Source organism: Suillus clintonianus, assembly GCF_016758775.1.
Source record: "Suillus clintonianus strain FC179 chromosome Unknown DEU56scaffold_7, whole genome shotgun sequence".
NCBI classification, from domain to species: domain Eukaryota; kingdom Fungi; phylum Basidiomycota; class Agaricomycetes; order Boletales; family Suillaceae; genus Suillus; species Suillus clintonianus.
In genome coordinates, this window is record NW_024539231.1 from 257,912 (window position 1) to 279,819 (window position 21,908).

At 49.3% G+C, this 21,908-nt stretch overlaps 6 protein-coding genes across 6 annotated transcripts; 2 read left to right on the forward strand and 4 right to left on the reverse strand.

The window, feature by feature from the left end:
* The first annotated feature begins 310 nt into the window (after positions 1-310).
* On the forward strand, positions 311-3,761 carry DEU56DRAFT_776012 (general APC amino acid permease). Its single transcript, XM_041351681.1, has 18 exons — positions 311-906; positions 1,067-1,179; positions 1,229-1,293; positions 1,351-1,385; positions 1,507-1,559; positions 1,641-1,695; positions 1,758-1,821; positions 2,014-2,096; positions 2,142-2,275; positions 2,327-2,408; positions 2,458-2,578; positions 2,634-2,806; positions 2,868-2,926; positions 2,980-3,053; positions 3,100-3,161; positions 3,214-3,316; positions 3,363-3,457; positions 3,514-3,761. Exons 1-18 carry the CDS (start codon positions 790-792, stop codon positions 3,595-3,597), a joined length of 1,572 nt encoding a protein of 523 aa, XP_041213403.1. The 5' UTR covers positions 311-789; the 3' UTR covers positions 3,598-3,761.
* A 67-nt stretch (positions 3,762-3,828) lies between these two features.
* On the reverse strand, positions 3,829-5,408 carry DEU56DRAFT_776033 (uncharacterized protein). The gene has a single exon (XM_041351682.1). It carries the CDS (start codon positions 5,298-5,300, stop codon positions 3,915-3,917), a length of 1,386 nt encoding a protein of 461 aa, XP_041213404.1. The 5' UTR covers positions 5,301-5,408; the 3' UTR covers positions 3,829-3,914.
* A 910-nt stretch (positions 5,409-6,318) lies between these two features.
* DEU56DRAFT_776035 (Zn-dependent exopeptidase) lies at positions 6,319-8,880 on the reverse strand. The gene is made up of 8 exons (XM_041351683.1): positions 8,842-8,880; positions 8,549-8,788; positions 7,960-8,481; positions 7,742-7,908; positions 7,294-7,686; positions 7,101-7,240; positions 6,895-7,045; positions 6,319-6,831 (listed from the first exon to the last, which is right to left on the reverse strand). Exons 3-8 carry the CDS (start codon positions 8,411-8,413, stop codon positions 6,766-6,768), a joined length of 1,371 nt encoding a protein of 456 aa, XP_041213405.1. The 5' UTR covers positions 8,414-8,481; positions 8,549-8,788; positions 8,842-8,880; the 3' UTR covers positions 6,319-6,765.
* A 3,737-nt stretch (positions 8,881-12,617) lies between these two features.
* DEU56DRAFT_957820 (uncharacterized protein) lies at positions 12,618-14,779 on the forward strand (the record flags this gene model as incomplete). Its single annotated transcript, XM_041359272.1, has 3 exons — positions 12,618-13,267; positions 13,315-13,413; positions 13,452-14,779. 3 exons carry the CDS (start codon positions 12,618-12,620, stop codon positions 14,656-14,658), a joined length of 1,956 nt encoding a protein of 651 aa, XP_041213406.1. The 3' UTR covers positions 14,659-14,779.
* A 2,214-nt stretch (positions 14,780-16,993) lies between these two features.
* On the reverse strand, positions 16,994-18,567 carry DEU56DRAFT_776071 (Zn-dependent exopeptidase; the record flags this gene model as incomplete). Its single annotated transcript, XM_041351684.1, has 6 exons — positions 16,994-17,073; positions 17,136-17,286; positions 17,342-17,481; positions 17,535-17,927; positions 17,983-18,149; positions 18,201-18,567. 6 exons carry the CDS (start codon positions 18,565-18,567, stop codon positions 17,017-17,019), a joined length of 1,275 nt encoding a protein of 424 aa, XP_041213407.1. The 3' UTR covers positions 16,994-17,016.
* Positions 18,568-19,784: 1,217 nt separating this feature from the next.
* Positions 19,785-20,205, reverse strand: DEU56DRAFT_907951 (hydrophobin; the record flags this gene model as incomplete). Its single annotated transcript, XM_041356945.1, has 3 exons — positions 19,785-19,832; positions 19,886-20,047; positions 20,107-20,205. The coding sequence occupies 3 exons, from the start codon at positions 20,203-20,205 to the stop codon at positions 19,785-19,787; spliced, it is 309 nt and encodes a 102-aa protein (XP_041213408.1).
* Positions 20,206-21,908: the final 1,703 nt, after the last annotated feature.

A 21,908-nucleotide genomic window follows, 5' to 3' on the forward strand; every position in this document is an offset into this window, starting at 1 on the left:
CTGCTCTGCCCCTCTCCGTAATCAACGTAGGGTGCAGTGATTCTGGTACGCCGCTCTCGTAGTTGTCTGGCAGGGATTTGAATTGTTGGCCTTTGGAAATGGTTTTCTGTCTTCTCGCCATGGAGTGCATGTATTATTCGCGCACCTGCGCGTACTACCTGTGATAAGGCACAAGTAAGGGCTAACAGTGTCTGAAAAAGTTATGAGCGCTTGATCGCTTAGCTGAGTTTAAATTACTGCCACACAAGGCCTCACAAATGCCGCGGCACTCTGGGAATTTTCCGGTTGATAACTTTTGCCCACACGTGCACTACTGACACAGCTGCGTGAATACATAGAACTCTCCCTCTCCACAGTTTCACATCGAGGGGGACATCTTCCACTCCGTACACTCTCAGCTTCACGCTCCGAGAATAGTTAAAGTAAACGTGCATTTGACATTGACACGCTGATGGATAACCAAATGCACAGAGCATCGCACCCCCTTGAAGAGCGTCCAATTGCAGTTCAGGATTACGAGATGATAAGCTTTGCGCCGAGCTCTAATTGGTCCTGGAACGTTGAACCTGTGTATCGCCTAGGCGGACATTACCTACCCGAGCCGTGCTATCAGCCATTGCTCTATCGGACTTGAGTTGGGCCAGATCTGATGCGGAGCTTGATGAGCGATTTCAAGTTGCTGTAGTCCGCTAACTTAAGTACGGGTACAACGACGCATTACCGTCTTTTGTCAACATCCTTCACACTACTACCTTCCCCAACCTTCTTGCCTAATCTCACAGTGTCGCAATGGGAGAAGCCTATGGGCTCCAAGAGCGCAGACATTCAAATGATGCCACTCACGTGGAAGTACTTCAAGTCAATTCAAGCGGTCATCTTCCACTGGATGTCGCTTCCATGGATCTTGTGAGACGAAGGCTCAAGCAACGACATATACAGATGTAAGTCTCCGACAGATGTGCCAGTTTTTCTACTTATCCTGTTGGCTCTCATTCGCAACTCATAATAGGATAGCTGCAAGTCTCCGATTGTCTTGCATTCGAACTTCTTTGACCTTTTTTTCAAGATTGCTGGCACTATGGGTACAGGACTATTTCTTGGAACAGGGGAAGCCATCCGAACAGCTGGACCACTTGGTGCCTTGATTGCATTTGCCCTTGTTGGTTCTGTAGCGTATTCGTAAGTCTGCGATTTGTGCGGGTTCTGTCCGCCTGCTTAACTCAGCAAGGTCATTATGTTCACTCGGGGAGATGACATCCCTCGCCCCGATATCAGGATCATTTCCCTACTTCGGTTTGTACTTCTCCTTTTGAGACTGGAATGATGAGAAGTTACTACCTTGTCACATAGCCTCCCGCTGGGTAGATCCCGCATTGGGATTTGCAGTGAGTGACCTATTATAGCCTATAGTCCTACCTCCGACTGACCTTATATATTATCTAGGTTGGTTGGGTGCGTCTTTAATCTTAGCGTGTTTAACATGGCTAATCAAGCGTCACTTGTTAGAATTATTTTTTCGTGAGCTTTCATTCTGTTTCCATCGAAATTGTGCCTATATGGTGATTTCCCTTTCATTAGACTAATGCGTATGTGCATATTTTTTTCACAACCAGTCAGTGATTCACATCAATATTTTTCAGGTTCTTCGTCCCTGTGGAAATATCTGGAGCACAAATACTGATCTCCATGTGGGATGTGAGTTTCCTGAACTATATCTGACGTTCCTGTTGTGTTCAAAAGGTCGGAATCTCGCTTAGTCACATCACGCCGCAGTTTATACTGTAATTGTCTGTATCTTGATATGCGCCACGAACATTTTCGGTGTAGTGTGAGTCTTCTAAGCAGGTTATGCCATATGTATTCATTCCCATTTTCTAGATACTTCGGAGAAAGTAGGTCCATTATGCTTTTTTAATTAACGTGCTAAAGGATGAGTAGCCGAATTTGCTTTTTCGATCTTAAAGTGTAAGGAAGTCTTCTGTCAATGTACATCGAACTAAACGTATTTATCAGTGATAATGATTACTGGTCTTATCATTGTTGGCCTTGTCATTGACCTTGGGGGAGCACCGAATCACCAGCGACTTGGTTTTCAAGTACGTGCTGATTTAACGGCGGACTGATGAGCTGATTATCCAAAGTACTGGAATAATCCGGGTGTCTTTGCTGGACCTGGACTTGAACCTCGGTATCCCGCACTTGATCATTTCCTCGGAATAATGAGTGTCATCACACAAGCTGCGTTCGCTTACCAAGGAATGGAGATAGTAGCCATGTATTTCCTATCTCATTCTGGGCTAGCATATATTCACTAACAATCCGATAGTGCAGCTTCTGAAACGCAGAACCCACGGAGGAATATTTCCAAGGCTATTCGCAGAGTTTTCTACCGAATCCTTATTTTCTACGTTGAGCATCATGTTATCTTACGATGAATAGCCTCTTACGGCTCAGCAGATTCTCGGCGTTTTCGTTGCAGGGCTCATTGTACCTTCAACTAACTCAGACCTGTTGATGGGATCTGGTTTCTCTGCAAAGTCGCCATTTGTGATTGCGATGCAGACCTCAGGAATAAGAGGTGTGTGCTCGAGGTTCTCCATACAGTTGTGTCTCATTTCCCCCTGCCATGTTAGTGTTACCAGCTGTAGTGAATGCAGGCTTCATAACCAGCGCATTCTCCGCAGGGAACTCGTTCCTATTTTGCTCTTCGCGTATCCTCTATGGTTTGGCACTTCGTAAACAAGCACCCCAGTTCCTCACGATCTGTACGAAGAAGGGCGTGCCTATTGTGGCAGTGCTATGCTCGGTAAGAATGGGCGCTTGTCTAGTCCTAAGTATTACGGACGCTGATGTGGGGTCTACAACAGAGTGCCTTCGCCTTTTTGTCTCTAATGAATGTATCATCAGGCGCAGAGACTGTGTTCAAGTGAATTCCATAGTTTGTCTTTTGTTCATAATGTGGCTCATATCGTTCGTCAGCTGGTTCCAGCATCTCTGTGTAATGGGTGGTTTTTTCGGCTGGCTTTCGATTAATATAACTTACATTTTCTTCAGTGAGTACCGGACGGATTTATGGATCATCACTAACGGATTGTGCAGATCGCGGACTACGTTACCAAGGCATCGACCGAAGGAAACTGCATTACTGGAATCCTCTACAGGTCAGACAGAATCACCAAAACATCTAAAATAATCACTGATACCGGTTTGTAGCCGTGGCTCTCCGTCTGGGGCCTTATTTGGTGTATAATATTTATCCTAATAAATGGGTATAACGTGTTTTGGGATTTTGATGCCTCAAGCTTCTTGACCTCATGTAGGCGTTTCCGTCTCTACCGATAATTTCTGACCAATTATCACAGACTTGAATATCCCGTTATTCTTTGGGCTCTTTCTCTTCTGGAAGGTTACACGAAGCACGGAGATTTGGAAATTAGATGATATGGACTTCACTACGGTGCGCGTTTGGCACATCAGCTTAACTGGGACTCAGATTCACTTGTAATCAAACAGGGGATCCCTAGCTATGAAGAAACCGAAAGTCCTGAGATCCCTCCGAAAGGTTTCTTGCAGCACGTTGGTGCTGTGCTTTTTTGACCGGAGTCATGAAGTTGTATCTGCTGGACATGTGGATTATTTATATACTCTGGGAGATATCCTATAATTTGGTAATTCGGCGAGGAGAGAGCACTAATTTAGTTCCTTTTGATCTCAATGTAAATATTCTTGAGCCCTGCCGGTATCATAAAACCATGGACCCCAGCTTTCATATCGACATGAATCGACTTGAGTGAACTCGCACCACGTTGACGGACAGACATTCCCGGAAGTACGTGCGACCAAGCCTTACTCTCCGAATATCATATGTCGGTGCTGATGGCTATACAATTTTACTGGTTGATTTACAGGGAAATCTATTGACTCTTCTCCCTCTCAATCTCCTCAGCCAACATTTCCGTCAGCATTCTAGCCACCGCTCCCGCGATTTCGAGTGCCTTTTCCCTATCGCACTCCCGCAACTTGAGCATGAGGTGTGAGTTAAACTTGTCGGGGTGGAATCTAAGTATCTCTGCTCTTAAGCGGTCCTTGCGCGACTTTATCTCCATCCCAGGGCGGAGGGGATGGAAGATGAATTCCTCCAGGCCACGACGGGAGATATCATCGGGGGATGTGCAACTGTGCTTACAGATGGGCCATGGCATCTCACAGAGCATGACCGAGGTCAATGTCTTGCTCTGTTTGAGCTCATTCCACTTGGCGTCGTAGAGCTGGAAAAAAGCGATGATATTCGCAGCTTCAGCTGTGTTGCGAAGGTCTTCCTGGCGCTGCCTCTCCTGCCGTAGAGCTTCTTCACGAAGGCGCTGCTCTGCTTGCTCACGGGCCCGGCGTTCATCTTCCTCCTGTGCTTTACGGAAAGCCTCCCGTTTGGCCTGTTGCTCGCGCTCGCGCTGCTCATGAAGGCGTGCCCGTTCTTCTGCGCGACGCCTGGATTCTTCCTCTCTGCGCCTGATTTCCTCTTGTTTGCGCTTCTCCTCCTCCTGCCGCTGACGTTCCTCCTCTAAACGGCGCAGCTCCTCCAAACGGCGCAATTCCTCCTCTTCCTTTTGCCTGCGTGGTCTGTCCTTCAATCGCAGGGCAGCTTGGCGGTCGCGCTCTGCGTGCTCCAACTCGCGTTTTGGGCACAATGCTTCAGCACGGGCGACGGCCTCCCTAGCATCTCCAAACGTGTGCTTGCGCCGCTGGTCCAGGCGGAGCTCTTCAAGCTGCTTGAGGAAGATACGATCTTCATCTGTCATACTACCGGCTTGCATGGTCTGGAGGGCGACGTCTTCAAGATTGACGAGAGCCACCGCTGCTTTGACGCGCTTGAGCTTGGCGGGGTTATGGAAACGGGGGCCTTTGCGACGGAGGCCAGGACGAGTGAGGCTGAGATGGTAGGTAAAGCGTTTGTGACCGTGTTTGCGGCGAGTGTGGATCACCTGACTGGGGGAAGTCTTGGTGGGGGCACTCTTCTTGAAGACCTTTGGCATAGGAGCAGTCTTGGGTGTACGACCAACACGGGCGGTGTTGGTGGGTTCGAAGATGTATGGAAGGCCCTGTGTGGGAGGTGCGTTGTTATCAAAGAATGCGGGTGCCTTTGGCTCCCGAGCGGGGCTGCTCAAAGGGGAGCCAACGTGCGGTAAAGGACTGCGCGAAAAAATGAAGGGACGAAGGTAAGACTTTTTCGTAGAGTTCAACATCCTGAATCCAGCAGGTGTTTCCGGGAAGAAGGGGATATGACGATAAGGCTTAGAGAACATATTTCTTGAGGAAGGTAGGGTGTGGACTAAGAGTTTGAAACGTTGTGTTGGGTCTTGAAATATCGCGCTCGTAAGGAAATGTGACTTTTAACCGCCTTCAGTTGTGGATGTTCCGAAAGCGGAAACGTCCACAAGTCATGCTACTTGTGTCCGTCGGTGCGGTGTTTCGGACTCCGCGAAGAGGTAGTGGAGAGAATATCTATTGTCCTTTTCCGGTTCAGTTCAACGATGTGGACGACCAATTTTGAAGGGTTGATACACACCATTGGCCAATAAATCGATCAGTGGTAGCCAGTGAAAAAATGTCAAGTTGCTTCAAAGAAGTGTGGCCAGCAATCACATTCCTTGGGAGCACGTTAACATTTTCCCTTGCTTCGTAACGGTGGTACTATGCTACAGTTGACCACCAACATCAAGCGTCAGCGGTCAGAATTGCGGACAGTAACGTACCAACGTATGAAAGTTGCAGGTCTACTAATAGTGCTTACAGTCCACGGCGCATCAATGGTTCAAAGGCGCTTATGCACAATGGGTTTGAAACCATTCGGTTGCAGAATCTGCTTGTGGACTCCAGTTGAGTGTCTGAGATATCAAAACATTAGTCCACAATCATAATACTATCGAAGACACTTCCTTCTATTTGATCAAATGGCGGACTGAACTCAAGGAGAACTTGTCCAGTGTCCACAAACCTGCCACCCTGGGAAACGCCACAAGTTGTTCCGAGTCCCACGCCATTCTGCCACCCACAACCATCAGACGTGCCAGTAAGTTTGAATGAAACATCCATTGATGAGTTTCTCTACGCTGCCAACATATGATGTGCAAAAAACTGCATCCATGGGAGTAGCACGTCCCACTCGGAGGTCAGAAAACAGGTGATGAGAGGATCCGTCGGATTGGAACTGACCACTGACTTTTATGACGTCAAGAATTCCTTAGCAAGCAATAATGTGGTCAAGAATCTGCTGAACTCCGAGTCAAAACGTTTGTTGACTCAACATTGGAAACACTTTAGGGACTCTATCAATTGCAAACACCAGTATTCTACGATCTTCCAAGTCATGATCGAGTACAGAAACAATGAACAACAGAAGAAGAAGAAACAGAGACGATCGCCTCATTATATATGGCAGTGTACTGGCCTCACCGCTGACGTACATGCCAATCGAACGGACTCATGGCATGATGGCATGATGGTCAGTGACTCAAGGCAGCCAAGCTCCCATTGTATATGCAAAGGCGGGAAGTCCCATGGTTTCAATTGAGAAATGGCATTGAACCACATGTACTTGCAAATCAAGATTGATCCATTGGCTCGCCTAATGATCGACAGGACCTTCATGCATCATGGCTGTAAGTAGCAATGTGAGGAGATTGATCACAAACTGAGAATATCTGTAAGTTGGAGTACATCATTGGTCCGTACGACCAAGTTAGTATCTATAACTCCATCTTTACGAAGCTATTCGACCCATCCACCGAGCTCGACCACGAACCCGACAGCAACCTTCGCGAATTCGAGAGCATGCTGGTTGTATTACATCGTCAATGATTCGCGACGTAATGTGCATCAGGTAAAAAAACATCGCACCTCAAATGAAAACTCTCCATCGGCAAGGTCCATCCTGTCTCCCGACGTGTGGATGTACGGGTTGAATGTCCTGAACGGATCACCCTCTGCTGCAAATATGGCAGGGTATCCTGCTCGGTGCCATGACATATGATCTGAGCCTGCACCGGCACTTTACGCAATAAGCTCAGCAAGGAACACCGCGAGAACTGTGGTACCCCACTCACAAGAGTTTCGCCCCGCCCACAACAGACGTACTGTACTCTTCTGCAAGGGTCATCGCCCAGTTCGTTAGATTCGAATCAACGTCCGTCGTGATAAAGGTCACAATGGGAACTTCTCCTTTTGGTACATATGCAGTCATGTCCTAGTAGTCAGTTGATTCTCAGCTCACAATGGATGGATTACTGGCATGCTCACAAACTGGATCATAGCGCCCACTTCCTTCTTTAATTGCTTATACTCCGATACGACCTCCTGACTTCCTAGTAAGCCACCTTCTTCCCCGGCATACCAGTGGAACTCGACTGGGCGTTCTGGCGCGAACCCGGATTGGACAAGGGCTCTGAACGCCTCGAGGATCGTGACTGTTCCTGAGCCATCATCGTCTGCTCCAGGCGCAGGGAGCAAAGGGAAGCGGTAATTTGCAGAGTCTTGGTGAGCGCCAACGATGATGCGCGGAAGGGCTATCATCGAATTGTGAGAAGAACGTCCAAAGAACGGCTCAAAGCGGGCAATGACGCTAGGTTGGGGGAACGTGTGAGTGAATGTCTCGACTGACAGACGGACACCGGGAGGGGCAGCAGAGACAATCTGCACGAGAAGATTGGACACATGAGTTTGAAAAGTTCAATGCGATGACACTCACGTCCAGAATCTGATTGTATAACCAGCGTGAACTCTGGACACCGAACTCCGAGCGATAATACCGATTGTGGAACGAGGTTAAGTTCCCCAAGTTGTTCTTCATCTCGTCCTTGCTCAAAAGCTTTGTGACTGACTTCACCTTCTCTTGATATTGTAATTTAGGCCATGCTATTCGACACTTAGCTTATCATAAATCAGGGAAGTACGAGGTGGACGGACTTGACTCAGCAGACCCAGAACATGCGTGCAAATCCTGGTGATTGGTGAGGTCGATGAACCCGAGGCCCTGCTGTCGAAGGCGCAGTTTGTCGCCTTCGGTCATCCATACTGCCTTGGCCCCAAAGACTTGCAACAATCGTGGCGCATCGAGTTCTGACGCGTTCTCGGGATCCAGAAGACGCATAACATGTACAGGATTGTCCCAATACGTAGCAAGCAGCTTCTCTATGATAGCATCACGGTCAGCCAGAATATCGACTGTGGGCCTGTTGAGTACATCCTGAAGCGGATCGTCCCAATACGTAGCAAGCAGCTTCTCTATGATAGCATCACGGTCAGCCAGAATATCGACTGTGGGCCTGTTGAGTACATCCTGAAGCGGCTGGTCGAGAACCGTGGCAGCGGATGCAAAGAGAACAGACAGGAGCGCATACAGTGCGGTTGATGGTCTCATTTCCTACAGCTAGTGAAGAGAAGAGAAGTTCCAGGCCGTTTGAATTTTGAAACAGAAGCAAGAGCTTGCTGCGGGTAATGATGGACAGCCTCACAATTGAAGCAAATACATACAATTCTAGCAATATTCACTCACACGAACGTCCGTTGCCTTCAAGTATGAGAACAATTTGGGAAGCACGCGGCTGCACGGTCCGTCACAGCCGTAGTTCTTCGCGCTGCCGGATCGCGCCAAGCACCCGGAATACACTTGTCCTCTATTTGAAAAAATCAGGCCGACTCTGCAATGGGCAGTGGGCACAACGACCCTGTGGTGTGTCGTGACTTGATGTCAGTATCTGGGTACCACAAAGTCGTCGCGACTCCGCAGACTTCGCTAGCTAGAGGTATACATATCAAATTCTCAAAGCACGATGTCGGATAGAATACCTCGATGCCAAGAGACACAGCGAGCAGGCTGGTCATGGGTGGAATCAGAAGTCCAGCAACTGACATTTGTCATGCGGAAACTTTACCTGCTGACTAAGCTCGCTAAGGGCCGACATCGTGATCCAGACGAGACGGCAAATCACTTTCGAGCTCGAGACTCCGAGGGATCAAGGTAACGGTAAAAAAAAAAGTTTATCGAACCACTTGCCAGTCAGGTAGCATAATTTGCCACAGCGAGGCCCTTGCCAGCTCGGTACGTTCATACAGTACTGGTGTAACAGGAGACCCGAACATCAGACATGCTAGTAAGTTTGAATAAAACATCCATCGATGAGTTTCTCTACGCTGCCAACAGATGACGTGCAAAAAATTGCATCCATGGGAGTAGCACGTCCCACTTGGAGGTCATAAAACGGGTGATGAGAGGATCCGTCGGATTGGAACTGACCGAGACCACTGACTTTTATGACGTCAAGAATTCCTTAGCAAGCATGTACATCTGTGATATTTTCTATGCAGCCTTAAAGTCAGAGCAGGATTCATATATGGTCAAAAGCGCGAACAAACCCGCTCAATTGCACCACCAAAGCTAAACTACCTGCCAGTAGTTTGAAATGTGTTCGTGCATAGATATAGACTAGTACACGGTCGAAATTTCGAGTGAGAACTTCATAAGAAGGAATACCGACGAATGTAGTTGACAGTTCCAGCAATTTAACTCATGACTGATTCGAAGGGGGACGGCGAAGTCCAAAGACAAGTCCACAGCAGCTCACTCCTATATAGGGAATGTCTCTGTCTCCCGACTCGTCAGTCGGGACACGTGTTTGTGTTGGTTGTCCTTGAGACTCTTGCGCCCCCACTGCAGGTTGACTTTGTTGCAGTGAACTGCCCAGCTCTGTGCCACTCGCATATTGAGTAGCTGCAGCCAATTCTGCTTTGGCCAATTCTGCAGCGGTAGGAGGGGCAATGGCAATTCTCTGCAAACATTTATTTCAATGGTATCAAAAGGAGCAATGCCAAGCCACGTACATCTTTCTTGCGACCGGGTGCTACATCGACGGTGCGTATAGACCTTCCTCCGGGAAACAGGCTGAAATTCCAACGCCGGGGCTCGAGCGGTATTGATTGTGGAACATTTGCAGGCCGGGGGCTGAAGCGCAGGGAATTGAAAAAACTACGCCAACGGAGGGGAGCTGTTGGGCCCGCGAGCGGAGCTGACGGACTTGTATCATTGCCCCAGAAATCTTCACCCTGCATCAATGTTAAGCGAGCAAGCTTAGCTGGAGAAAGACATGATTGGACCCACATATCTAGCCAAGCCGTTCTTGGCCTTCTGTCTAGGTATGCGAGGGGCGACAAACATCTGCCTAGATAAATAAGCGAAAGACCAGTTTGTCCACAATTGATTGGCGCACGTCTTTAGATGGAACTGCGCGTCCCTGACAAAGAACTGAGATCCAATGTGGAAGAGAGGCAGAGATAACTTGCCTTGCGTTTTACGTCACTCTGAACGAGACCCGATGTCCGTTAGAAAGACACTAACAACAATACGCATACGCACGGCAACTTGATCACCACTCTGCCGTCTGAGTGCTGCCTCTACACTCCATAGATAGACCTTTGCGTCCAATCCAGCAGTGGCAATGTATTTTCCATCGGGAGATATGGCAGCATCTAACAGTTCATCATCGTGCAAGAGTGGATCTCCGACTTGCTGATTGGTGTCGAGGTCCCAGATGCGAACTGAGTAGTCACGCGATGTGCTGACGAGATGGCTTTCATCAGGTAACAGACACAGTGATCTGACACTGTTGGTATGACCCCGAAGAACGACGAGCTCCTCTCCATCCATTGACCGCCATTTTCGGACGGTCCCATCGCCTGACCCGGAGAATATATGTGCGCCGTCCTTGGACCAACACAACGATATCACGGAGAAGACATGTCCCTGTATCTCTATAAGCAGCTCACCGCTCTTCGACCACACGCAGATTTTAGCGTCAAGACCGCCACATGTGAATTTGTCGCATTGCGGAGAGTATTTGACAGCAAACACCCAGCCATGACCGGTTTCTATTGGTGTCGCGATTTGCCGGCCAGTATTCGGATTCCAGCGTCGTATCGTGCCGTCTTCCGATCCACTTGCTATCTCCAGCGCATCGGAAGACCAGTCGAGGCACCTCACTATAGCATTGTGCCCCTCCCACGGGTCGCCGACCGCGCTGCCCTTCCCGATGTTCCACAGCCGTAGCCTGCCGTCTTCACTTCCACTCACGACCATTGTTTCATCTGGATGCACCGCTATTGACGGTACCGATCCTCCGTCACTGTTCCAAGGCCGCCCTACTAGCTCTCCGTCTCTTGTCCACTGACGAATTGAACCATCACCTGATGCGCTCATTATATTGCAATTGGTACCCAAGCAGGCAAGGCTCAATATGCGTTTGGAGTGACCCTCGATGACACACTCCGGCGTCAAGCTCCCTGGTAGACGTTCTGGCTTTGGTTTCGTCCATGACGTGGTCTGAGTATTGTGATTGACAAAGTAGGACCGACCGAGGGGTGAGATGTGCCATTCGCATCCGGGAACGAGTTGTCCAGGATAATCTATGTTCAACCATGAGTTCCTCGCTCCTAGCGGCACATTCTTCGTTCACCTAGACGCACTCCTGGTAAAGGTCGGTTCGAGGAAACCATTGTGAGTGTGTCATCTTGATAATGCGTTGGATCATCCAACACCTGAAACTGCTGCCATTGAGGAGGTAGAGCTGTATTCCCGCCTGCATCTCGTTGAGCAAGTCAGTGAGTATCACAAAACGATTGCTCACCTTTCCAGAGTGCATCTTGGCGGTGCTGTGCGCCATAGAGTGGCGGGTCTTTCGTGCGCGTCCGAAGAGGTGCACCAATTGCCGGTGAGTCCAACATCACTCCTCGTTTTCCATCTCTCCGTCTTGCTGATGTGCTTGTTTCGACCTCTTCGCGGAGCATGACAATGATTGACAAAGTTTCGAAACGATGCCGTGGTTTACAGACGGGTTGATAGCAAGGAAGACTTCGACAATGCGCAAAATGAATAGTCGAGGGCGAGGAGAGATGGTGGAAGTGATGAAGAGATGGTGGGCTGTGCATGCTGTATTTGCAGGCGCCTTTTCATGCCCCAAATCTGTCAGCGAGCGTCAAGATGAGGCGGTTATCGTTGTCACAGTGCGATGTATTTGAGCAGTACGTCGATCACAAGTAAGATCTCGGATTGTACCTCCTAGGTGTCTAGTGCCACTCTGTAAGCGTTTTCGACCAGAAGTGCTTTAGCGCGATTGAGGTGACATCAGAGCCTGACGTGACTCGCCTTTCCTCTCGTAGAGCGAGTCGTAGTTGAATATTAATATTGAGCCCTGGTTGTCCACATCTCTGGATTACAGTCTGAAGCGACGTCCGTCAACGCCGGTATGAGTTGTTCCTATACAACGCAGGTTCATATGGATACCAAGACCTCTTTCAACACACCGACATGGATCATACCTCGACGCATGGGGAAGCAAAATGAATAGATCATCCGCATCGCAGTCTCAGATGTCGAGGCCCATCATATAAATCATGTTGTGGTTGAACAATTCCAATTACATAAAACGTTTGTTGACTCAATAGTGGGATTCAAAGCTGGCCCTGAAACTTGCTTGGAACTTCCCTGAAACATCAACAAACATGCAAACTTTTCGGAACCCCGGCAGCAGGTATCGGAGTCTGAAATCAAAACTTTATGCTGCACGGGCACGATGCCCCCAATACGTTCACCCACTGTAAGGCGTTCAGCACGCCTCAAGCAACTCTCCCAAATATCAGCTGGTCTTAACATGAGCGAACTACCACCACCACCACCACCACAGCCACAGCAGCCACAGCAGCCACAGCAGCCACAGCAGCCACAACCGCCACAACCTTTGGAATCCTCGCATGGCAGGGGGAGGGCTAGGGCTAGGGGGAGAGTGAGGGGTACTACTGTGACTCGTGGGAGGGGACGAGGACGAGGAGGAACCAACCATCCAGATCCCCCCCAACATCAATCTGCAACCGATCTCGACATCGAAAGCACTACAGGCCCTGAAGATTGGCCTACAACTCCTGGGGATGACACCAGCTTTGCCCCCGCCAAGATCAGGTGGGAGACCACCGATTTTGATGGCACTACACCCCTCGTATCCTGGCTCGCTGCACATCCAGCCGATTGTCGGATACTCTTCTCCGATAACAAGAAAAATCGCAGCGCGGTGATCGGCACTGATCGTCCTTCGGGCAAGAGTAAAGCCGATATCTACCTTGTAATCGCCAGACACGTATTTGAAGACGACCCAACATATGGGACCCGGTACGCTGTAGAAGCGAACCAGCCGAAGTTCGGACAAGCCGTTGCCAATCGTCTCGCATAGTACATCCATCTTTCTCCCTACACGTGTATTCACTAATGAATCTTAGTCTTAGGGGGAAGTATAAGGCTGCAACCGATCGTTTTGGGATGACTGGCGCTGGCATCAACCCTCTTGACCCTCTATCTAAAGTTAATCTTCGAGGCAAGTTTTTTTTAAATCATTTAAATGATCTTATCAAGCTAGAAAAATTGCAGCGCAAGTATCATCTGAATTTCCATGGTTCGAAGACCTTGACGCGCTGTGGAAGGACAACCCTGCCTTTGCCCCAAAGACCTTCTCCTCCGTTCCTGGAAATGATCGTGCTGGTGCCCTCCATGCGCTAACACAGCCTAAACGCAAACAGACCTCTCGCAAGCAGGTTGCTTCTCATCCCGCAAATTCCAGTGCCACCGCAGATGATTCCATGGTGCGCTCACAAGCAAAGGGGAAAGAGAGGGCTCCCAATTTTGAATCCAATGACACCCCTTATCCTACCGCCTCCCAAACTTGTTCCAACACCAACCCTAACCTCGACAATATGAACACCGACCTTGACAATATGGAATCTGACCTCGACAATATGAACACCGACAATCTACTTGGTGGAGGTGTCCCCCCTGCTACCTCGATTGGGGGCCACAACCCTCCATATAACCCTACAGACGACGACTTTGACCCTGCACTTGGAGAGCACGACCCCGGAAATTGGGGTGGCGACGCTGAGGAGTTGGAGATGGAGGTGGATAACGAGGAAGAAGATAATACGCAGCGTCCAAGTAACAAACGCCCACATCAAAAATCCCCCTCACCACCACCCAATACCTTCAAGCCAACAAATCGCACCCCGCAGTATGATTCTCGTGAAGCAGCCTTCACTGGCAAGTCTCATGTCGCTCGTACCATGGATCATGGCTCCCCTCGTGCAAAAAAGCCAGCGTCTATGGCGTCCTCGTCGGCGAATACCCCCAGCTCATCCGTGCAGACATTTGCTTCGTCATCCCGCGTATCACAAGACCGACAGACCTCACAGAGACCCGGCCGGAAAAAGGCTGCGCACAAGCGCAGCCTTTCAGGGCGTGTTCAATCGGGCACGTCCGATGTGCTTGACCAGGTGGAGTCTCTCACCGACGATATGAGTTACATATACTCTGCGAAGGAATCTGCCTCCGAGTATAAAATCGCCAAGGTCAATGCGCTTCGCCATGAGCGCGATATACAATTCCAACGGGAGCAGGGTGTAATTGAGCGCAGTGAAGCTGCTTCAGTGCACAAGCGGTCACAGGAGGCGAAGGCACTCGAGCTTCGTCTTCTTGAAGCCCAGGCCAAAGTTCAGTCAGAGAAGGCGGCGGCCCTTCGCCTCGAAATCGAGTTGATCACTCTCAAAGAAGGGTCGGCGTCGAAAGAAACTTGATTTGCTGTTTGCTTGCTCGCCTCTGTTGTTGTGCTTGTTCGTGTTGAAGCTGTTGTGTTTGTTCATTCGTTGTATTCATGTTCCAAGTCATGCGCATTCCCTAGTCTCGTTGTCATATGCCCAGTATGCCTTACATGTTCTATGTGACTTATACTATGTTCCTTGTGATTGCCTACCCCTGCCTCCTCTCGAGGGTTTCGAGCAAGTAGTCCATCAACCGACTGCGAGATGCCTGTCCAGGCGTTCCATCATACGACATATCACCGGCTCCATCCTCACCAACATCCTCCTCTCGTTCCTCCTCAAACCCGTCCTCCCCTGTGGCCCATTGAATGGTAGATATGTGGCGCTCTTCCTCGAAGCGGATGACCATGTTGTGGAGGATCAAGCAACACATGATCCAGTAAGACGTATACTCGAGGTGTTTCTCAGTTTGTATGAGATGCCGAAGCTCGCGGAGGGATTGAAAACGGCCTTTGAGAGCCGCAAAGACATGCTCAATGCGAACGCGGACCTAACCCCAAAAATCAGTACATAGATACAACGGAAAAAATAGTATACGTACCGTAGAGAGATTATAGTTGAATTTTTTCTGCACCCTACTGAGTGCGCCATTGCGCGGCTTCTTGAACGGCACGATGCACCACGGTTCCAAAGGGTAAGCGCTGTCGGCCCATATCCAGTGGTCGTCTCCAAGAAGCGCCTCGTGGTCTTGAAAAACACGTGTAGAGTGGAAGGCATATGCGTCGTGCGCGCTACCGACGTGGCCGATTGAATAATCCACGATAAGAAGGTTGTGCGGCATTGCCACTACCTAGACGTATGTTAGTTGAATGTGTCAAGAAAAAAATGAGAAAACTTACCTGACAATTGAGGGAGTAGTCGGATTTTCGGTTGAAAAACGTCTCGCCGTAGAGCCCCGGCTTGTTGCAGAGATTGATCATCGAGCCGTCGGTGGCGAAGATACCATTGCGCCATTGTGGGCAGATCTTCGAGACGTACTCTCGGGCACGAGCAGCATCGTTAGAATTGAGACTTGGGAAGAAGATGAACCGGTCATGATGCTCGAGTAGAGCAATCATGACGCGGTTGGTGCAGTTGGTGACTGATCCGACGCTAACGCCCGCCCATTGGCAGACGTCCTCGTTAGAAATTGCGTTACCGTAGTGACCTGCGCGATTGAGGAAAATAGCGAGTTGCAGGGCAATGGGGAGCTGACGGTTATTGGAATTATTGTGGAAGATAGGGTTATCGCTGATGCAGTCGAGGATGTCGTCGAAAATGTCGGGGTGGACGCGCAGTTTCTGGCGAAAAAGATCCGGGCGATGGGCAGCAAAGTGCGGTAAGAGCTGAATTTGTGGTGCGCGCATGGGGGGCTCGTCAGGGCGATGAAGGACTCGTGCTCTCTCTACTTCATCACGAAGTGCCGCGATGTCCCCCAAAAGGCGCAGATAGCGCAGATCGACGTTGTAGAAGTCGGTACCTGAACTGTCAGTTGAATGGTCTGATGTACTACTAGAGTCTGATATATCTGGTGAGATAGGGGAGATTGGGGACATGATCATCGGACTCGGTATCGTACTATTGGAGCCCGAACTCGAATCGTCGAGATCCAACTCACGTCTAGCATGCTCTATCCGAGCTATCGCGACCTCCAGTGAAGCAGCGTCGAGCTGATGTAAGAGGTCTTGACGCGCAGATTGTCGAGGCATTGTGTCTAACCCTAACCTTAGATTTGGACTTACCGAGTTGAAGGTAATCGAGCGGAGCTTAAATTCACGCTGAAAAAGTTTCATAGCTCTTTCAAAATTTGTTTCAACGCACTTTCAGTGCGTTTCATGAACGTTTAAAATCTTATTGTGAATACCACTACTATGTAATTGCAAACACCAGTATTCTACGATCTCCCAAGTCATGATCGAGTACAGAAACAACAAACAACAAACAACAGAAGAAGAAGAAACGGAGACGATCGCCGCATTATATATGTGCCAGTGTACTGGCCTCACGGCTGACAAGCTTTCACGCCAATCGAACGGACTCCATGATGGTTAGTGACTTAAGGCAGCCAAGCTTATATGCAAATGCACGAAGTCCCATGGTCCCAATTGACAAATGGCATTGGACCAGAAACTGCGATCTCATTTCCGACTTCATGAGTACCCTACAACTTCTTGGCCCTGAACTTGCAAATCGCGATTGATCATTAGCTCGCCTAATGATCGACAGGACCTTCATGCATCATGGCTGTAAGTAGCAATGTGAGGGGATTGATCATAGAGAGTATCTTTTAAGTATATCATTGGTCCGTACGACCAAGCTAGTATCTATAACTCCATCTTTACGAAGCTATTCGACTCATCCACCGAGCTCGACCACGAATCCGACAGCAACCTTCGCGAATTCGAGAGCATGCTGGTTGTTTACATCGTCAATGATTCACGACGTAATGTACATCAGGGAAAAAGAAATCGCACCTCAAATGAAAACTCTCCATCGGCAAGGTCCATCCTGTCTCCCGTCGTGTGGATGTACGGGTTGAACGTCCTGAACGGATCACCCTCTGTTGCAACTATGGCAGGGTATCCTGCTCGGTGCCATGACATATGGTCTGAGCCTGCACCGGCACTTTACGCAATAAGCTCAGCAAGGAACACCGCGAGAACTGTGGTACCCCACTTACAAGAGTTTCGCCCCGCCCACAACAGACGTACTGTACTCTTCTGCAAGGGTCATCGCCCACTTCGTTAGATTCGAATCAACGTCCGTCGTGATAAAGGTCACAATGGGAACTTCTCCTTTTGGTACATATGCAGTCATGTCCTAGTAGTCAGTTGATTCTCAGCTCACAATGGATGGATTACTGGCATGCTCACAAACTGGATCATAGCGCCCACTTCCTTCTTTAATTGCTTATACTCCGACACGACCTCCTGACTTCCTAGTAAGCCACCTTCTTCCCCGGCATACCAGTGGAACTCGACTGGGCGTTCTGGCGCGAACCCGGATTGGACGAGGGCTCTGAACGCCTCGAGGATCGTGACTGTTCCTGAGCCATCATCGTCTGCTCCAGGCGCAGGGAGGAAGGGGAAGCGGTAATTTGCAGAGTCCTGGTGAGCGCCAACGATGATGCGCGGAAGGGCTATCGTTGGATTGGGAGAAGAGCGTCCAAAGAACGGCTCAAAGCGGGCAATGACGCTAGGTTGGGGGAACGTGTGAGTAAATGTCTCGACTGACAGACGGACACCGGGAGGGGCAGCAGAGACAATCTGCACGAGAATATTGGATACATAAGTTTGAAAAGTTCAATGCGATGACACTCACGTCCAGAATCTGATTGTATAACCAGCGTGAACTCTGGACACCGAACTCCGAGCGATAATACCGATTGTGGAACGAGGTTAAATTCCCCAAGTTGTTCTTCATCTCGTCCTTGCTCAAAAGCTTTGTGACTGATTTCACCTTCTCTTGATATTGTAATTTAGGCCATGCTATTCGACACTTAGCTTATCATAAATCAGGGAAGTACGAGGTAGACGGACTCGACTCAACAGACCCAGAACATGCGTGTAAATCCTGGTGATTGGTGAGATCCATGAACCCGAGGCCCTGCTGTCGAAGGCGCAGTTTGTCGCCTTCGGTCATCCATACTGCCTCGGCCCCAAAGACCTGCAACAATCGTGGCGCATCGAGTTCTGACGCGTTCTCGGGATCCAGAAGACGCATAACATGTACAGGATCGTCCCCATAGGTAGCAAGCAGCTTCTCTATGATGGCATCACGGTCAGCCAGAATATCGGCTGTGGGCCTGTTGAGTACATCCTGAGGCGGCTGGTCGAGAACCGTAGCAGCGGATGCAAAGAGAACAGACACTGGCAGGAGCGCATACAGTGCGGTTGATGGTCTCATTGCCTACAGCTAGTGAAGAAAAGAGAAGTTCCAGGCCGTTTGAATTTTGAAACAGAAGCAAGAGCTTGCTGCGGGTAATGATGGACAGCCTCACAATTGAAGCAAATACATACAATTCTAGCGATATTCACTCACACGAACGTCCGTTGCCTTCAAGAATGAGAACAATTCGGGAAGCACACGGCCGCGCGGTCCGTCACAGCCGTGGTTCTTCGCGCCAAGCACCCGTAATACACTTGTCCTCTATTTGAAAAAAATCAGGCCGCCTCTGGCCCTCTGCAATGGGCACAACGACCCTGCGGTATATCACTTGATGCCAGTGTCTGGGTACCACAAAGTTGTCGCGACTCCGCAGACTCCGCTAGCTAGAGGTATATATATCGAATTCTGATGTTGGATAGAATGCCTCGATGCCAAGAGACACAACGAGAAGGCTGGTCATGGGTGGAATCAGAAGTCGAGCAACTGACAATTGTCATGCGGAAACTTTACCTGCTGACTAAGCTGCGCTAAGGCCGACCAGACGGCAAATCACTTTTGAGTTCGAGACTCCGAGGGATCAAGGTAACGGTAGGAAAAAAAAAAATTCACTGAACCACTTGCCAGTCAGATAGCATAATTTGCCGCAGCGAGTGCCCTTGTCAGCTTGGTACGTTCATAAAGTACTGGTGTAACAGGAGACCCGAGCTCAAGCTTAAACAACCGTCTTCAGGAATGAGCAGTATGATGGTTTGCAATACATGATTGACGGGTCCTCCTCAAACGCCGTCAAAAACCCCGAGAAACCAGATGGCCGATTCGGAGGACAGACAAAGTACCGTCGGAATAAATTATGTAGACCTGTACGTCTTCGAGCTTCAGCGTGTGATTACAACCGTGACAAGTTGACAACGCATAAGAATGCAAAACGCGTTCTCAACTTCTCATAAACCGTGATCAGAATCAGATCGTCAAGGATATCTCCATTTAGCCCACGCACAAATTCTAAATTTCATCGTCGAGATCACAATCTATCACATTATCGTCGTCTTGCGGCCTGAAGGCTTCTGAGGGTTTGTCTTACTGGTCTAGTCGATCAAAGAACGCAAAAGGAAATCAAGCAGAGAGCGTGTGATTATGATGCAGTACGATCTTCGACAACAAAATGTATCAATTTTAAATGAGCGACCCTCCAACCACACATTAATCATTTGTCCACCAAGGGGTTTGCTGGGTATCTAGAGGTTGAGGTTGATGGGCGTGCAGCCAATGTTAACAAGGCCGTTCTAAAGCACAATTATCAGGAGGGAGCTACATGGACCGCCGTGAAAGCACTAACGTATTGGTTGTTGCTGCAGCACAGAGGCTCCTGGTTAGCCTCGCAGCCAGCACCGGTACCCACAACGCTGATAGGGCTGCAGTTGAGGCCGACGTCGCCGGCAACCTCAGCAACAATGGGGATGAGACCCAGAATCTCGGCCGCAGAGTTGTAGTTCTGGACCTACGTAGCGCGCCATTCGTCAGTCATCTCGCTGCACTACAAAAGATACATTCACATACGGAAGTGGAACTCCCGCAGCACTGGATGTTGCCGGTGTCGCACTGATCGGCAAGAGCGAAGGCGACGAGGGAAGCAAGAGCGAAGATGCGAGCAAACATTTTTGAGAATAAAGAAGATTAATGAGGTTGGTCAAGAGGTGCTAGAGGAGAGTCAAAGTTGTTTGAAGAGCGATAGAGGAATGAAAAAAAGTTGTCTTTCAGAGCCCATATTTTATACGATTCGGACGAGAGCTCAGCCACAATTTGTTTGTAAATAGTTCCGTAGTATTACCGCACCTCTTGATGCCTTGGTCGAGTCTGAGATCGCGGAACGTAAGGCGGTGAAACGCATACGTGCACGTGCCTTGATTTTGTGCTTCTATCATGAGGGTTGATTAATGCTGGGGGGCCATCTGAAAATTTTGATCTGTGTTCGACAACGATTGGCGGGAACTACATGCGTCCCTAACAAATTTGTTTGGCATGCGATTATGAAATTTCGAGAAGGACGGCCTCTAGGCTCTAGCGCCGACGACGGCGGACTCGCTGAGACCTGTGAAGCTTGTGCAGGGTCGACGTGGTGCATCCTATGGCATTTGCAATGCAGCCAGCATGGTCATGAGACTGACGCCGTCCTTCGATTCGAAGGCCTGAGAAATAGCGTCGGGGTGAATATGAGAATATCGTGATGGATTGCCAGAGATCGTAAGCCATTCGGAGATCCACGGAAAAAAAAAACATCGAGCAGAAGCGTTCACGGAGATGATGGTCGAGACTCTCGAGATCACGTAGAATGGGAGGATGTATCATATGGTTGCCTTAGCTCGGACGGTGCCCCAAAGTGCCAATAAGAATCATGATTGGTCGTTTGACGCCTTCTCGAAGACGTCGGCACGTAGCGATTAAAGTCGATCGTACAACCATGGGGTGTAACACTCTCGCGAACCTGACCCGCTAAAAATATTGTATAATTCTTCTCGACAAGATGGTTAAATTAAGCAACTTTGTGGTTACGATTTTTCATCCAGCATGAGGCAATGCCAGGGCATACTCCGTTTGATGTGGATGCTAAGTCGGCATTCCACTCTGTACGGGTCGGGCATTATTTTCCGAAATGGTTGTAATTATAGGTGAGACACACACCGGTGAGAGTTTTGAGGTCGGGACTTCAGTACAACCTGCAGTTACGCGGAAGGGCCACCCGCGTCCCATGGATTTCGCATCAAAGTTGCTGACCTGGTTTTGAAGTTGTCGAGCGACAGGCGGTCGACTCACAATGGAAAATTGTATGTGTTTGATGGTGGGTTACATTCGAATCTGATATCAGTTTATTTTCCTTCGCACTGGCGAATTGAGGAGCGGGGTATAAAGTGAAGAGGAGGTTGAAGAGACGACGGATCTCAGACGAGTCGGTTCGAGTGGTGCAGCCTGCCGGGATGCCGTGAAGTACTTACGTACATTTTTCATGCGGTGCCTTGGCGGTGGCATGTCTGACATGCTAGGTCTTGGCAGCCTGGCAGGAGTCCCTTGCTGTTCCTACGGGTGTCGGCTGCCAGTGCCAGTGTCGGTCGACAAATAAAAGATTATTGACATATGTACGGAAGGGCATGCGGTACTCACTTGTTTGGAGGAATAATGCACGCAAGGTCCAGTCCAGAGCCAGCTCCATTTTGCAGTTGGACAGAGATCCGACCGTTGATGTCACAGTGACTCACTAGTTGGATCCGGAGGCCATCCATATAACGCCATCAGTCGCCATCGACTCCGACTTCATCCTCTCCTGACAACACAATTCGACACAACCCCCAAAGTCTGTCAATAAG